This window comes from Ptychodera flava, assembly GCF_041260155.1.
Source record: "Ptychodera flava strain L36383 chromosome 3 unlocalized genomic scaffold, AS_Pfla_20210202 Scaffold_27__1_contigs__length_13241970_pilon, whole genome shotgun sequence".
Taxonomy (NCBI): Eukaryota; Metazoa; Hemichordata; class Enteropneusta; family Ptychoderidae; genus Ptychodera; species Ptychodera flava.
Window position 1 is genome coordinate 12,283,359 of NW_027248281.1, and position 17,589 is coordinate 12,300,947.

Below are 17,589 nucleotides of genomic sequence, written 5' to 3' on the forward strand. Positions count from 1 at the left end.
GCATATAGGCACCACCACTGACACCATGTTTATCACCTTTATGCACTGCATAAAGGTGCGTAAAGGAGCTGACCAACTTTATGCAAATTTATGCAATTGCATAAAGAATGTTAAATTTGGATTTTCATCCAGTGAGCTAGTAAAGGTCACTTCTCACATTTCTGCGATTTTCTTAGTTTTTTCGGCAATGTGACGCAAGTTCTTGAGAGTATAGCTCGTCGTCACGATGACATATTTGCTTGGTTTTATTACACAGATGGTAATGAACGATTCCGTCCACTATATACCGTCTCAAATTGTAACGAGCTCGAACAAATCCTGCTATCGATAAACGTAAACTTGCAGCAGGAGAGGGGTCAATTTGATCGGGGGAGGGGGTTTCAAGCTGATAAGTATAAACGCAATCCATGTCTTGACTCAAATGATTGATCATGAAAGGCCATAGTCCTCTATCGTTAACGTTGTAGTTCTTGACGTACATTAAGTTTTGGAATTTTGTTTTATTTGTATGTGTATAGGATCTTTAGGAAAAAAGCGTTTTTGACACTGCCAATGTTGATTGCAAAAACGAATTTACAAGTGGTAATATTTTTAGGTGTTTCAACTTTTGCAACGCTTTCACTCAGCATAAAAAAGTGTCTGCAGTAGTCATACTTTCCGTTACACTGGCTAGGCTAGTATCCATCATAAATACTTTTATGGATTCTCAAAATCTAGCCAGGTCTGTGTTTTTTAGACCCACAATGCATTGTGACACTAGAATCCATTAGTATCCAAAATGGATTTTGGCATGTATTCCCCGCAGCCTTAGTTTTGCTGGATACTGGGGGAATCCATTATGTATTCCGGTGCTGGATTCTCAGTACTGGATAATGATGGATACTCTAATGGATTCTGCTGTATACTGTAAGAATCCATCAAAATGGATATTGCTATAGGTCTGTGGATACGGAACACTTCACATGGTGTGACATTTGAGAATTGCACCAGTCGATGGTCAAAAGAGTGCCGTGATATTTTGGCATGTCTTTGTGTGTTGCATCCTTTTAATAAATGTGTTTTGTTGTATATTGAACAGGGTGAAATGGAATGCTCCAAAGATGGTCGAAATATTAAAAGTAGAGCACCCGACATTCATTCACATATTGGTATTCTGCAGTAAACATACCACGGAAGAGGAAATTGTTCCTAACTGTTGGAAGAATGAAACGTAGAAAAATATCAACTACACATATTGAAGATGTAGATAGTGATAGTTCAGAGGATGAATTATTGGCAGGTATTGCATAAGGATCGTCTGTTGGTCAGGCCATCCTGAAATGAGCTATCAAAGATATCCACCTTCTTCATCAATACATGTGTCACAAAAATTTATTCTCTACATAACACAGCAGAGCTCTGCCAACTGTTGGGTCGCTTGTTTTTTTTTCAAAACCGCTGGTCAGACAGCTTTAATATTTGGTTTACATGTCCCTAGGATGACTTTTGTGAGATTCATACAGTCAGGAAATACTTAATTTTGTATCCATGTCTATAGTAGCTTCAGGGACTTTGGCCCTATGTTTTACTTTTGTTATGCATGTCAGTTGTATGTTCTTCTACCTCCCAACGTATGTTGAAGTAACCACCATTTATCTTGTCAACACAGTGGCTATTGTTTCAGATGCATTGTTGACATTTGAAATCTAGTCTAGACTAGAATTCACTTGTCAACAATAACAGTGCAGTTGCCCATAAAGGCTAAAGTGATGTTGAATCTAGTGTATCTTACCATGCTTTATGGCTTTACTGTAGTGCAAGAACCTACAAATAACACATACACAATAGTGAAAAATATTATAAAAAATAGATGTTACTGGGGACTGTATAGACACCATTCTTCAAACTTTATAGCTTAAATTCTAAGAGCCATTGATATGTCAAAGACACAGCGACATATATTAAAACAGACAGATTCATGTCAGTGCACTTGTATTTGAACACAGGAGGGATCACAATTCAGAACTACATGTGTATTTAAAAAATACCAGTTATATGTAATGTAGTTATAAACTTACTGTAAATTTAATCAAGATTTCAAGGAAAGTAGCTAAACTCATTGGCTTACTTAGAATTGAACAGTACGATAGAACAGTATGGAATTATAAATAACTGCAATTGACAAATAATTTGCATTTATAAAGAAAACTATATGTAACAAATGAGGTACGTGATGTAAAATGCAAGGATGCCTTTTACTGCAATAAAACAACCATTGTTCTGACTTGCCTCATTTACTCTGTGTATGTATGTGTGTGTGTGTGTGTGTGTGTGTGTGTGTGTGTGTGTGCGTGTGTGTGTGTGTGTTCGTGTGTGCATGTGTGTGTCAGTGATGGTTATGGCATGCTATATCTCTTTATGGACGATATAGTGCTTACCCCTTTTTTTTTACTTTATTATTGAAACAAAAATTAAAACACTTTATAACACAGATTTTGGTTGGTTTGATCAAGCTAGTGTTCTTCAACATCATTCCATAGCTGATTGATGCTTTCCAAACATTTTTGTGGTTTTCTATATCTATGGGCAGTCAATTGTGTTTCTGTTTGACGTTCTTGCCACAACGCTCACATAAAAAGTTTGCTGTGGTGTCATGGGTCTTTGCGTGGTTCTTCATGTCTTTTTTCTGGGTGTTTTATAATTGCATTGCTTACCCTGATATTGCTTTTCTTTTGAATGCATAATCATATGTGAATCATACCAAGATTTTATTCAAAACTTTTTATTGCAAACTTGGCAAATATATTTACTGCCATGACTACCTCTGATGTGTTGCTGAAGACCTCTTTTACACTTAAGAGATTTTGAACAAATGGGCACGTAAACTTTGCAGATCCATGCATCTCCTGGTGGGACTTCACTCCGTGAAAGGTGCGTGGTTTAGAACCACAAATTTTGCATACTTTTAAGGGAACATCTGTGTGGCTTACAGAATATTCTTTCAGCCTCCCACGTTCAGAAAATCCTTCGTCACAAATTTTGCATGTGAATGGGAATTTGCCAGTATGAAGTCCTAGCCGTATCAATGTTTTTAAATTGTCTCCTCTTAATAGATGTATGAGTAATTTTAATGAATTGTTTAGTAATAATCATAATATTGATATTTTTAATGACTCGTTTAAGTCTGACATTAGACAAGTTATTTTTTAATGGCTGTTCTTGTTGAGTTGTTTGCTTTGTTCTTTGTCTGTGTGTGTCCTACACTTGATTTTAGTTTTGTAAATACTTTCTGTTTGGTGCTGTCTTGTTCAGTGTTTTTTAACCGTTTTCTTTTGAGCTTTTGAGGAACCTGTAAATGGGACTTGATCCCGTAGGATTTCCGAATAAATAAATAAATAAATAAATAAATATATGTTTCCGGAGACCACTTTTACTTCTGAAGACCTTTGTGCACCCATCATAGTTGCAGCAAAACTCTTTAATAACTGTGGCAGCCTCTGAGATATTAGGAATGCTTGGAGATGATGCAGGGATTTCGCCGCTGACACTTCCTTCAGGTATTTGAGCATCAGTGTCTCCAGTCTTGGCAAGCTCAGCATCAGAGGAATCATAAGTTGGCTTGATATCATGTGTAGATTGGGGGTGTAATGGTATTACTGGACCAGCATTTTCTATGATTTCAAAGAGGGATACAGCAGTTTCTGGATCTGTTTTGCTTAAAAAAATACATCAGTGATATTAACTATCTATAGATAATGTAACTGTACCTGACAGGCACAAACATTGCATATATTTATTATAATAAAAATACAATTCATATTTTCAATAATTTTTCACCATATTTTCACAATAACAGCTATTTCAATTAAAGTGGGCCTACTGTCTAGTTCTGAACATTTTAAAAATGTTTATCAAGTTTAGACTACAATTCAATCCTCTTCAATGTATTCACAGGCCCTACACTGAGCATTTCAACAAATTTCAGGGAGTTGGAAACAACACTGAAGCAAATGTACAGAACAAAAAAAATAAAGCTAGACGTGCACACACACACACACACACAATATTTCGACCATCTTTGGAGCATTCCATTTCACCCTGTTCAATATACAACAAAATACATTTATTAAAAGGATGCAACACACAAAGACATGCCAAAATGTCACGGCACCCTTTTGACCATCGACTGGTGCGATGTTCAAATGTCAGTTCTACATTCTGTATAAATGTATTCCTGTACCGTACACGACATACCACCAAGCCAGAATACAGCAGCTTTCCTACAAGAATCTTTGACGAACACATTAGCTTGCTCTCAGACGATTAATACCATGGCAATTTTCTATTGTAGTAGTTTTCTGATGTTTGCTTGGCTGTCAAAGCGAGTTGGGGATAGGAGTGACATAAAATATACGGATAGTTTTCAATCGGATTCGAACCCACAACATACGGCATCAGTCGCCTAGCTGAGAGGCCTGAGACAGAACCAGTCGGCTAAATCTCCACTCCCAAAAAAGAGTGGTTCAATAGCCAGGCTAAATTGTTACATTTTTCTGACTGAGACCTCTCAACATGTTGTAGAGTTCGTGAAGCACTCACGCACGCATGCTCACTATCATACATCGCACATACACACTTTATCGAAGCGAAGAAACGAATTTCATCGCTTTAACTGGGCGAACGATAACCTCGGGGACAATTCTGTCCACCAGCAGTGTTACCGACCCAGGATAGAAAATACGGATAGTTTTCAATCGGATTCGAACCCACAACATACGGCATCAGTCGCCTAGCTGACACCTAGTACACATTGCTATGATACAGCTCGCCCATGCATTCTCTACATAGTCGGACTTCCACTTCAAGATCGAAGACAGGGTCTATATCTACACAAGAATTCGATATTCTTCTGATTAGAACGGAATCGGCCAATGAAACTTGGTCTGAGTATTCTCGATACATTTCGTCATTGGAGGGGGTTATTTGAAGTATAGACTTTCATCTGATAAGTAGTTTATCGGTGAAAAATCACTTACCGGGCACAGAGTTTCTGTCATCATCAGACGTCGCCATCTTAAAAACACGCCCTCGTGTTGCCAATGAGCGCTATTTTAGTGGTCTACTGTGTGGTTCTACATGGTCCGCTATGGGATCTAGTTGTCAACCGCGGGATTTTTCCAATCCACTGTTGGTTTTCAGTGGTCAACTGGGTGGTTTCTATTCCCCGCCCCTATTTCATTCCTACCCCTGAAATTTGAAGATCATGTCGAATTCTAACAAAAACATGCAATATCTGAACTAACCCCGAAAATAGAAATTACGCCTAAAATCGAAATCGTCGATTTCAGGAAATATTAGAATTTTACTTGGCCGCAATTAGCCACGGACCCTTCACTAGAGTTGACGAAACTTGCTATTTAAATTTAAGATACTATTATACAACATTTGTGAAAGTCATTACGCAATTTTACTTCATCTAATTCCTAATTTGCATATTTAATGAACTCTCTCAATTCGGGTTATATATCTTGCTTGACTTGACCAAAGTTGACGAACCTAGTTATGTACATTAAAGTTAATATGATAAAACGTTATTGAAAGTCATTAAGCATTTTTACTCAAGCTATTTCAAAATTTGCATTTTTAATGAACTTCCCTTATTAGGGATATTTACCTGCATTAAGTTGATAATAGTTGGTTGAACATGCCATGTGCATCGATGATACTGGGTTATTGAAAGTCGTTTAGCCTTTTCACTTCAAATAATCACTAATTTGCAAATTGAGCAAACTTTCCGCATTTGTTATATATAGCTGGAATGGCATAATCAAAGTTTACGAAACTTGCTATGTTTATTTGAGATACTCTGATATAACAATCATGAAAATGCTTTGGATTGACATGACCAAAGTTAACAAAACTTGTAATGAACATTACAGATACTCAATTAAAAGATATTCGATTTAGTATTTTTTATTTCAGCTAATTACTAAATTTGCATATTAATGAACTTTCCTAATAAGGGATATATATCTAGATTTACTTTATCAAATTATTTTAACTTGTTCTGTATATTTAAGAAACTATAATGAAAACAAGACAATTACACATGCTATATAAAATGGTGATATAATGACAGCACTCAAAGAAATGTGATATTTTTATTTCAGCTGATTACATATTTGTATACTTAACAGGTGCAGCTTACGGAGCCATTCATTGAGAAAGCTATTCCGGGAGCAATTTTTGAGGGCAGGGAAAATTTATATTTTGCTTGGGCAGGGGACAATTTTTTACGTGGCAGGGGAGCAGAATTTGGATTTTTTGGTCGGGCAGGGCAGATATTGGTTGATTGTCCCGGGGACAGGGCTTGGCGAAAAACGAGGAGAGGGGGAAAGCTACAGGGGAAGTTGAGCCATGGTGTTTCCGGTAAAAGGCCACTGCAGTATGTGTCTGCATGAGAATGTAAATTTTCAGGGGAAATTTTTTCACAGGGCAGGGGAAAATCGACAGTTTTTTCATCTCAGGGTAGGGTAGCTTCATGTCCGCAGGGTAAATGGAATGACAAATATTGAGGGGACTTTTTTCGATGGCAGGGAAAATCGGCAAGTTTTTCTTGCAGTAGTGCAGGGGAGCTTCAAAAATTGACATTGGGGAGAGGAAACAGGCAAAAATAAGAGGGGATGAGTAAAAATGAAGTTTGAGTGTGGGAGGGTAACTCGAAAAGTTTTCAATGGGAGGGCAAATTATGAACAGCAAATTAATTACCCTCATGACTTAAAATTAGTCAGTTCACATTACTTGTCATGCACGATATATCTTGTCATAGTAAAGAGCCCTTTAAAAGTGTATTGTACGTTGGCTGCTCTTGACTTAATGACGTTTGGAATTAATCTGTCGTGAATATCGTTCATTATGTTGATCATAAGGATTTCAAAGAAGCTGTAAACATATGGCAAAATTTTAAATTCATAGACAGCTGCAATATATACTGAAACACGCGAGCATTTTCAGTTCATATAAGGCAAATATTTGAAACAACAATCATACCAATAATGTTTTACGCTTCTGAAACCTGGGGCTTCCAGCAATTTGAAAAGGTATGGAAATAGATGTAAATAAAATGATGAAATATAAATTTTTACTATAACCCAAACGGGATTCGAACCCCACACACTCACGGCAACATCGCCTAGCTGCTAGGCCTCACACAAAACCAGTCGGCCACTGCTTCCAATCCAAAAGAGTTGGTCACAGTAACCGACTTAGATGTTGCTATTCTGTGCACGACCGAGCAACATGGTGTGCGTGGAGCAGACGACACACAGACACAGTACACACACATATAGTAATCGGAAAAGCACGAAGCTTTTTACTGAGCTATCAGCTATCAGACAGACTCGGGGACAAGTAAATATCCACCAGGCAGAACTGTCCACTCAGGTTAAAGAAATATAAATTTTTACTATAACCCAAACGGGATTCGAACCCCCACACACTCACGGCAACATCGCCTAGCTGCTAGGCCTCACACAAAACCAGTCGGCCACTGCTTCCAATCCAAAAGAGTTGGTCACAGTAACCGACTTAGATGTTGCAATTCTGTGCACGACCGAGCAACATGGTGTGCGTGGAGCAGACGACACACAGACACAGTACACACACATATAGTAATCGGAAAAGCACGAAGCTTTTTACTGAGCTATAAACATATTTTGGTTTAACCATCAAGTACATGAAACGAAACATTAATTGGTGAATGAGGCAGACTGGCAATCTTTGTCGCATGTTTGAAATGCAGTGTAAAGTTCTAGTTAAGATTGATTTAGTTACCATCTCATAGACTACAGCCTCAAGCATATACCATACTTTGTCAATTTTACTTTTAGTTACTATAGACATAGCTGGCACATGAGGTTACGTTCTAACTTTTCAAAAAACAGAAAGTGGCTTGATTGGATTATAACACATCAACGCTGTCTAGTGTTCTCGTTGTTTTCCAATAAATGTTCGATTAACCTCATGATTTTGACGCCTTCCCGAAACATGCACCGACTTTGTCAAAGTGTCCGTTTCAACAATTTGAATGACCCCTTGGCCTATGTACTGGTTAGACATCCTTTTGCCGATAAATAACTTGTAAAAACAAGTAAAACAAGTCACACTACTATAAGATTTCGTTTGAGACGCCATGTAAAACCGAATGCCTTTAACACCTATGAGCTGAGCAAAATTTACACAACGACATTCTGACTTTCTGTTGTTGACTCCGTTTGTCCTTGAAATGGAGGCACACAATGGTCTCCCAGACTGGTGTCTAGAAAATCCCTATAAGGCAAATATATTTCGAGCGGTTTCTTCATTTTCTAGTCGCATTTAAGAGTGGAGAAATCACAATGCTAGTGAAAGGGTGAATAAAAAGAGCGTAGTTTGGATTTATCACTGTACCATTGCTCTCAGTGAAACTAGTGCGAATCTTGATCGTCATAAATTTTGCTGACATGCTGTGTACCCTATGGACAGAAACGCAGGCGTACAATGCAGTTTAATATACTACTTAAAGAAAAGTTCGATTTGTTAATAATAAAAATTAATTCAAGTCTATATATAAAAAGTTGTCAGCTAAAGGGTACGTGGGGTACTAATCTCACATAGGAGCCAACCTTTGACTTTTCGGTGTCACTAGTGTAAAAGAAAAGAGGTAAAATAAACTTATGAATATTAATAGACGTTGCCAATTGTGAGTCTTGGTTCTAATAGTCACATCCGGACACGTATAAGTCTGTATGGGGGAAAGCTGCCATGTAGAAATAAAGAAAAGATTACTTACTGAGTGAACTTAAATTCAGAACACAATTTGTTTTTAAACAACGAAGGTCGTCAAATATCTCTAAACGACATAAAGCTGAATGTATTTCGGGTTTAAAAGTTGTCTTACACCCGTGGCCACTTTAGTGTTGATCAAGCCTGTCTGGTGCAAGCAGAAATTCTGTCTGCAGAAGGGTGATAAAACGGTTACTTTACCCTGTATCAGTGGTGATAATGATCCTACTATCGGTACCCCATGGACACGCCGATTAGCCTGAAATTAGGGAGTGATTATAAAATACACTGTATACAAATGATGTTGACCACAGTATTTGCCCTATCAGTATTTAGTTTCAGGTAAAACTCATGTGTTTCAAATGCAGTGAATGTTACAGAACATCACACATTTTGTGCCGATTTCAATATTGCAGTGAATGAATACCAACGATACTATAGCGTGTATCGTAAGTGTCGTGTTCAGACTTTGTTCAGACGCGGGAATTGAGAAAATGCCACTTTGAAAATGTTAGCAATTAAATTACAGACATCGCCCGTCTTGACTGCAAAACTTTCGAAATAAACATTCACTTGCACTAAGCCATGTTTCTTTCCTACAAACCGTGAATAAACTTACTCCAATTTCACTCGGTACGGAAAGGTAAGAGTAAAGTACAGTCGGGGTAGCATTTTACATGTGCATGTATTCACATGTGTGTAACCATGAACGACACTTTTCTCATCCCGGTTGAAGGGAACCTGTCCTGATACATGTATATCTCTTCCAAACTTTTCTGGCTCCCTCCACGCTTATCTTAAAACGGTCGCTTGCTTGTTTTTTGTAGCTCCTCGTGGTACCTCGCTAGATGTCAAATTGCCACCATAATGTCTTATATTTTGAACAATCAAGCTACCCACGTCCTTACTGAAGGATTTTCCCGTATGATATTCGCGACCGTTGTTATTGATGTTCATTGTCGGAGTGCAGACTTACAGCGTGTCTACAGTGCAGTGTCGTGATTGATTTGAATTGGGCAGGCGAGACATTTTAGTAGAACGTTATCTCAATCCTAACAGTGGGGTGCCGATAGTGAACCTTACATTTATTACACCGACCACCACTTAGTTTCGTTTCTACAAACAGAATTTCTGCTTGCACCAGACAGACTTAATCAACACTAAAGTGGCCACGGGTGTAAATCAGATAAATACTTAATTTTTGAATTAAGCGAGGCGTCTTCATGTATGAGAGAGATGAAGTTATCGAAAAAGCTTGGCCATTTCATGATTTCACCATAGAATTTTTCTAGAGTTTGTTTCCGTAAATGACTTCCCTTGTGTCTAATACCGGGGGTGGAACTTGGCGCCGATGACAACTATATCCGAAGTAGTCGGCTCGTCAGTATGTTTTCCAATAAATTGTTGATAAATAGTCAACTTATTTGTGATGTGATCTTCGTATTTGTCTCCTGCTTCAAACTCTTCTTGTAGCCTTTCGTTGTTGTTGATGCGTTGAGAAATTTAGTCGTCCGGTTTCTTGATAATTTATAGCTTGTTCGAGATGTTGTTGGGGGCTTTTGAAAGCGCTTCAATTTTTTTCTCTTATGGGGATTTCCTTGTGGGTTATATCGTCCGCTTGCTTCAGAAGTGTTGTTAACTGATCGCGTCTTCCATTTCGTTGGTATTCCAGCTCTGTAGGTTCCTTTGATCCAGAGAACCCGGAGGAGTTTCCGTTTCATTGCATCGTTGAAAGAATATTTTAGGCTGTAGTCGGTAGTTTTGCAATCTTGGTCTCGGTACCAAATTTTATGTTTGGAATATGAACAGGTCTGAGAAAGCAGTCGGGAGACGAAGTCGACTAATACTATAAAGGACTTCTTTATTCTATACTAATAATAGAGTGAAGCATAAAGTGAAGCATAACACTTGGATGGGAGACCGTGCATAGAGTCCAGTAACGTGAAGTGTCTCTGTTGAGTGTGGAGAAATGTCTCTGCCTTGGGAAGATGAGGTTTCACGTTGATAAGCACTTTTGGCGGGAAAAGTGTCTATGAGTCACGAGAAAGGCAATTGATGGATTAGACATATTGCCTTAGCAGATGGAATCTCTGGTTGGTAAAATAAACAGTGATAGGAAGTAGTGCCTGAAAGCTTAGTCTTAGAAGGAATGCTATCTGAGTATCTAGAGTAAGGCACTGTGCTAAAAATGACGTAATACAAGAATATATCTCCTAGCAGTGAGCAACACAACACTGTATATTTGATAAAATAATATCGATAAATAACGTTCACTACACGATTACAGTGGAGACTCTGTGCCAATTTGCCGCCGTTCTGTAATTTTTCGAATTTACTGCAATTTTCATCTTTCATATTCACACATTTTTTATAAACCATAACAACTTGACAGGTATTTGGTCTGTAAAACTTACGAGACGCTTACTGATTAAAATGCGTTCATTTAAGACACTTGTTCTGTATATGTAAACGCCGTCAGATCGCCATTTTACTGAGGGCAGGAATATATTTCAGTTATCGGAATAAATACAATGCAAATAAGATAAGTTTCGTAAGGAAATTCAAAAATTTAAAACAAAGGAATGTTGTATATCAGTCAAAGGATAACCGTGCCACTTTTCACCGTCATTGGTGTAGAATTGAGGAATTCGAACCCGCGAGAAGTGTGCAATATGTTTGGTACATTAGACGCAATTGTTTTCTACGGGAAATCGAGCTTATTCGCCACCTCGTAAAATGGAAATACATAAAAAACCGTTGGTTGAACTTTTTCATTTTGCCGTTATTTTTTACAATATGCGAGATAACACATCTCATGAAGGTTAATTTTATCTCTATGGTTTATTTTTTAGTTTCCCTCTCGTTTTTATTTTATGTAGGTTATGAGTGGGAGGTTGTAAAGTATTGTAAGGTGGATGACCCTAGGGTGATGAATTTATGGCTATGTAGTAATGAATACCGCAACCGTTGTGCTTTCGGCTGAGATCGACCATAGCTACGACCGCTTGGCCTAACTAGACTGGAACAGTAGTAAGTTGTCGCCAAAAGTACGTGGCACTCTCCATGCAAAATATTCATCCAGCAAAACGAAAAATAACGAAACATCCAAAATCGTATCATATCAATGACTGCAAAATACACATCAAAAGCGGGATAATTCGTAATGTCAAGTACATTAGTTTTCATGGTATAACTTTGTCAAACAATGCAAATTTTCACACTATAAGATAAGAGTTAATCACCAATTTAATCAAACCAATTCAGACGGGCCTATGTTTCGTTTATGCCAATCATTAAAACTATACATACCATTAAAAGAAAGGAAAAAACGTGATCCAATTCATTTTTCTGACTTAACAAACTCGTTGACTTCATTGAACTTATGAAGAGCGGCAAACCTCATTATAAAGTATCTGCATACACTTTCTTAAAATCTATAAAACAATATACTTGACAAGAACTTTTGGGAGCACGTTGTATTTTTGACAAAATATAATGCTTTAAACTCCACTAACATATAACATGCAATTCTTTCTCAATTACACTCTCCGAGGTTTCAGGTCACTTTCGGGCTGTCCGACGTGACAGGCATGTATGTCTGTAGATTAATAGGCAAAGAGACGGTGAAAGTAAAACATGAAGAGATAGGCAAAAAAAAGAAAATCATGAAGGGTTTTATCTCATCAGATAATCATAAAGAGAGATTAAAGGCGACAAAAGATATTTAGAATATAAAATGCGACACATCCTCAATAGTGGGAAAAGCTTTTGATCGATTTCGCATCTTTAAGTTTTTTCTTTAAATGATGATTTAGAATTTTCACTCGAACTAATGTGTAAAAGTGCATCATTTTCTGATTCAATTAAATCCAAGCTAATTTCACGATGTATGTTTTACTCTTGCCTTAAAACAAAGTGGTATCCAATTACCAGTTTGAACTAATAGGCGACAACAACTTCTCGCCTATCGACCCAATACATAGATTTTATGTGATAATCTCTTATTTTGTTACTCAGAGCAATGGCCCTGCAATAAATCATAGTCATATTTATGTTCATAGATACTGTCTTCGCACCCTGTTATCTCCAACTGTAACATATTTAGTAGACGTACAGATAGACGTACTCACTTTTTTCATGCGGGTAATAATTACCACCAGAACAACGACGATAACACAAAGAACAACAATAATTGTGATACAAACGGCATATCCAGCAAATGAACTCCCCGTTTGCTTCTGCATTCCTTAAAATCACCAAAAGATTAAACAAAAAGCAATGTTAACACCTGTTTCCATAGAATACAACCAATGGAATTCTCGAGTGTTCAATTATTTAAAAAAAGAGAGAGGTAGCAATGTTAGTTGCATCACACTTGTGAAGACCCAAATAAGCTACTTTTCGTATAAGCCGAGTGGAAGATTTGTAGGTCAGCGAAAGGGACCTTACATTTCCTAAGTCATCTATGTATTGAATATTTTCATATCATGTGAATGATATATTTTTGTACACTTTCGGTGAGTATATGTAATCGGTATACCACAGTGTTCACGTTGGTCTTTCTTCAAGATAAGGCGATTCAAGTTCGACTGTAACATTCACTTCTCAATGCAAATAAAGGTGTTTTCAAGGAGAAATTTGGCGAAATTAAATCTCAGACCAAATATCGAAAGTTACTACATACCATGTGTCGCATTTCCAATATCAACCAGTTCACCTAAGTTTAAAAATGTAAATAATTGTATAATGTAGAAATAGTTTGGACAGTACTTTAACAGCTCATACACTTGCAATTAGACCTTGGGATATTATGTTCTTTTGAAAAAAAATTTGGACGAACATTCATCCTTAAATATATTACGAGCCGTCTCCGTTAAACTGAATGTTTCTGACTGTTAAATCTTCGCTAGATAACTGGGTGCAATACGTTTTGAGTTCGAATCAGTTAGAGCAGTTACAGAATTCGAAAAAAAATGGAGTTTTGGTTTGTCAGGTAGATTTGTATTGAATCAACATTACCACCCTCTCCCTTGATATAGGTTTGCAGAAGGATTGCCAAAAGTATCTCGTGCCATCCATAGCCATAATCCCGACGTTGCCATTTCAGTCAGTACCACTGAGAAGATAATAATTGCGCTTTTTCGTATAAAGCTCAAACCGAAGTTGAGTGCCGGGGACTTGTGTCCGGCAAAATATTTAAGCTGGACAGACTTCTTAATTTTATATGAGCGTAGCAAAAGGAACAGAGAACCGTCGACTGTCTATTTCATTAACTTATGTTGCAACGTCTATAATACTTTTGCACAAAATTCTATAAAATGTTTGACTGGTATTTATCTCACTAATTGAGAAACTTTCTCGACAAGCTTAAGTATGTTTTCAAAACAAGGGTAGTTATTTTGTGTAAGTATGTGATTCGATCAAACAGCATCCTTGGGGACGAAAGGACCGTATATTTCCATCGAAATTATTTTTTTGTTCACTGTGAGGAAATAATTCATGAAAGACTCCAAATAAAGTGCAGTATTATTGATATTTTTAACTTTGCCAATGTTCATTTTCTGGAATATAACTCAACTTACAGTGACATTGTTTTGTAAAGAGTAGAGACAGTTGAAAATGTGGCGTTGTGTATCCATAGTCATTTGCACGTTCGTCAATTGAAACACTTTGTTGCTTATTCCGCATAGGAGACAGCAAAGGGCTTTTCTCGCCTTGGCGAACGAATATCTAACTATAATTATGTAATAAGTGGAAATGGGTTTCGCCATCGAGGAATTTTAGTTTAGTTTGTTAAGTTTATTAATACTTACTTTTGCTGACTAGTAATTCAATTGTATGGTGCAAAATGACATCGTCTTCATCATGGTTTTCCGAATCGATTTCAGCCTTACATGTGTATTTCCCTTGGTCCGAGTACTCGATATTACCAATCTTTAGGTACATCATGTTATCATCGATGAAGTATTTGTCTTCCATGACGTACTTCACAACACCAGATACAAATTTCTGAGCTATAAAGACACCACCATCCTTTCCCCAACTTACTGTCACCAATTTACCCCGGAATGACTGATTGATACATGTTAACTTTGTTGAGCTTCCTTCGTTCACCAGAAAGGTTTCGCAAAGACATGTCTGGATACCTACTGAGGAAAATTATGGTATATTTTCATAGTATTTTATCATTGAGATAAACAAACAAGAGAATACACTTTGAATACAGGGAATCAAATAATTATCACCTGTAGTATTTAATTCCAAGATTGTACACAGAGGCTGTAAGCAGGTAACTTCAACCTTAACCTGCAATCGTTTACATTGGATTTAAGGATTTAAATGTATCAACTACGTATGATGCAGAAAAATACAAAACATGACTCTGTAAAGTGCCGTATTTTTACGCAACCTTCAAACATTGACGTCGTAGGTACACACAGTCTTCTGTAGATATTTCAAGAGAAAAGCGTCATAATGAGTCTCTAAATCAAGGGAACGATGCAATGCGAATCAAAAAACCCCATCCCTCGTGAAAATTGACGGTCCTGATTAAAATAATAACACAGACAATATACCTAAGTATCGAATATTTATTGCAGTGTAAGATGCCTTGTTGTTAATGCAAAAGGTGTTGAAGATGGTAAAGCTTCCGTTCTTTGTGAAATGGCAAAGTGTGAACTTCAAGAATAAAAGGATTAGAATGGACTTGTTATCTAGATTAGGCGCTCACTCTGGCAACAAGTGTATATGCAAAATATACATTTACTTCGAATGTTTACAGACTTCCGACATTTTGTGGAAAACTTTGACACCTATAAATAGTTGATGGGCTACATTTATTGAATTAGTATGGCATGAATAAAGTGACATGGTCATTTTTTTAATCATGTTGACGTGGGAAAACTTCGTATTTCATTTAATTCTCTCCAATCATTATTTGGTGAATATGGCTTTGCCATAAACATGGTAAACGTTTGGGAGGACACAGAGAACAGGGCCTAAACCTTAGACATGTAAAGGTCACCATTCGTCACCTAGTCTTAGTGCTTGGTATATGTACTCGAGATGTAACCTAATCAACCACCTCCTTCCCTCAATTATTGTTGTCAAAACCACTTGAGTCATCTCTGCCGTGTCATTACCCATGCCAATTTAACTTTTGCCACGCTCAAGTTCACGATTGCATATTTCAATTCAACCATGCCAAAGACAAAGAAAAGCAGAGGCCGCACGCGCGGCCACAAGTCCATCGACGAGGTCGAAGAGACGCCCAGCGCATCTCTACAAGTACCATCTCCAGTCAGCCCCGACAGAAACCTCAACCACCAACCCTGTTGTCGAAGTTCAAACAGCCGCTACTGCATCAGCTAATCCAAAAATGGCAGACCACATCGCCAAGCTGATGGAAGCCAGCATTGCAACTGCCATTGACTCAATCCAACGTGGCCGACACCTACTGATGACACCAACATTTCGACACCTATCTCGACACTCAACCATCAAGTCCAGTCCAGTTATACAGCCGTTGGTGTTCTATCACCCACTTAAGTCATTGTCATGGGTCCTCAATGCTTGCCGCTCCGTCCACCTCATTACTTGCCAAGGCCAACCCCAGTCATCATCCCGTCAGTCACGTTAATGACCATCAACCCACCATTACAACTACTCCAACTCACCTAGCCACCAGTGGTAGCGTTAAGCATATCAAAGACAAACCCACCATTGGCAGCGTACCTCACAACAATGACAACACACAAAATATGGCCGCGCCCATCATTCAAGCCAACTAGCCAGCTGGTTACAATGCAACGCCATGGCACACGCTGCCTAGGGCCGGGCCGACAAGCCAACCTGCTGCTACCATACGTCGAACAATCAACGCTCAATGGCCTTGCTAACCTCAGTAAGTTCATCGAATTTGGTGACTTCACCCTGATGCCCTAGCTCCTAATACATCTCAGGCTACCAAGACACAAGTAGCCTTCCATCCAGACAATCCTGGCGTAGACACATTCGCCACTCATATCAAACATTTTATTACCCACTCCTGGCTCGGCTATGGATCTATCCTGCTTCACCTGCTGTCAACGTGGCCACGTGAAGACTACTTGCCCAAAACGCCTGAGTTGGGCCACCAACCAGTTCTACTTGGAAAGCCTAGCAATCAAGAAACAATCTGACCCACTTCAGGTATGTCAATCTTTTAACCATAGTTTATGCAAGACCCCTACCAATATGGTAAACTACACAAGTACTCCTTGTGTATTGCGGCTGACCACACTGCCCAGCAACACCACCAACACAACATACAAGAGACCCCGGCCCTTTTGAAGGAGCTTCTGTCCACCCAGCAACAATCTCAATGCTACAGCCAACAACACCAATCAATCTCACGAAACTCTGCACGACAACCCGCACACACAGTTTACAGCCAGCCTCATACACAATCTCATTCACGGTGCTGACATCACCTTCAGCGGGACCTGCACACCACATTTCACCCAAAACACACAGTCAGCAATGATCGATCCTGACATTGTCACCAATGCCATAATGAAAGAACTGGACCCCTTGGCCACACAATTGGTCCGTTTAGCATGCAACAACTGCCAATCTTTGCTGTACTCCTGCTGGGACTGCGGCCTAAAAAATCAGGCAGCCACCACATAATCATGGACATATCAAAGCAAAGGGAAGACAGCGTCAACCACTACATCAACAAGGAAGACTACACGCTCACCTACTCCCGTGTGGACGATGCAGTCACAATGGTAAAAGGACTTGGCA

General features: G+C 38.4%; 1 protein-coding gene across 1 annotated transcript in view; it reads right to left on the minus strand.

Annotated features, from left to right (window-relative positions):
- Positions 1–10,709: 10,709 nt before the first annotated feature.
- The window catches only part of LOC139126360 (uncharacterized), a 54,341-nt gene continuing 47,461 nt past the window's right edge, over positions 10,710–17,589 (minus strand). Inside the window, exons 2-5 of the mRNA XM_070692431.1 lie at positions 14,616–14,951; positions 13,487–13,519; positions 12,933–13,048; positions 10,710–12,400 (exon numbers count right to left, since the gene is read on the minus strand). Of these exons, the coding sequence (XP_070548532.1) occupies positions 12,359–12,400; positions 12,933–13,048; positions 13,487–13,519; positions 14,616–14,951 (527 nt within the window). The 3' untranslated portion in view covers positions 10,710–12,358. The remainder of the gene's footprint in view (positions 12,401–12,932; positions 13,049–13,486; positions 13,520–14,615; positions 14,952–17,589) is intronic.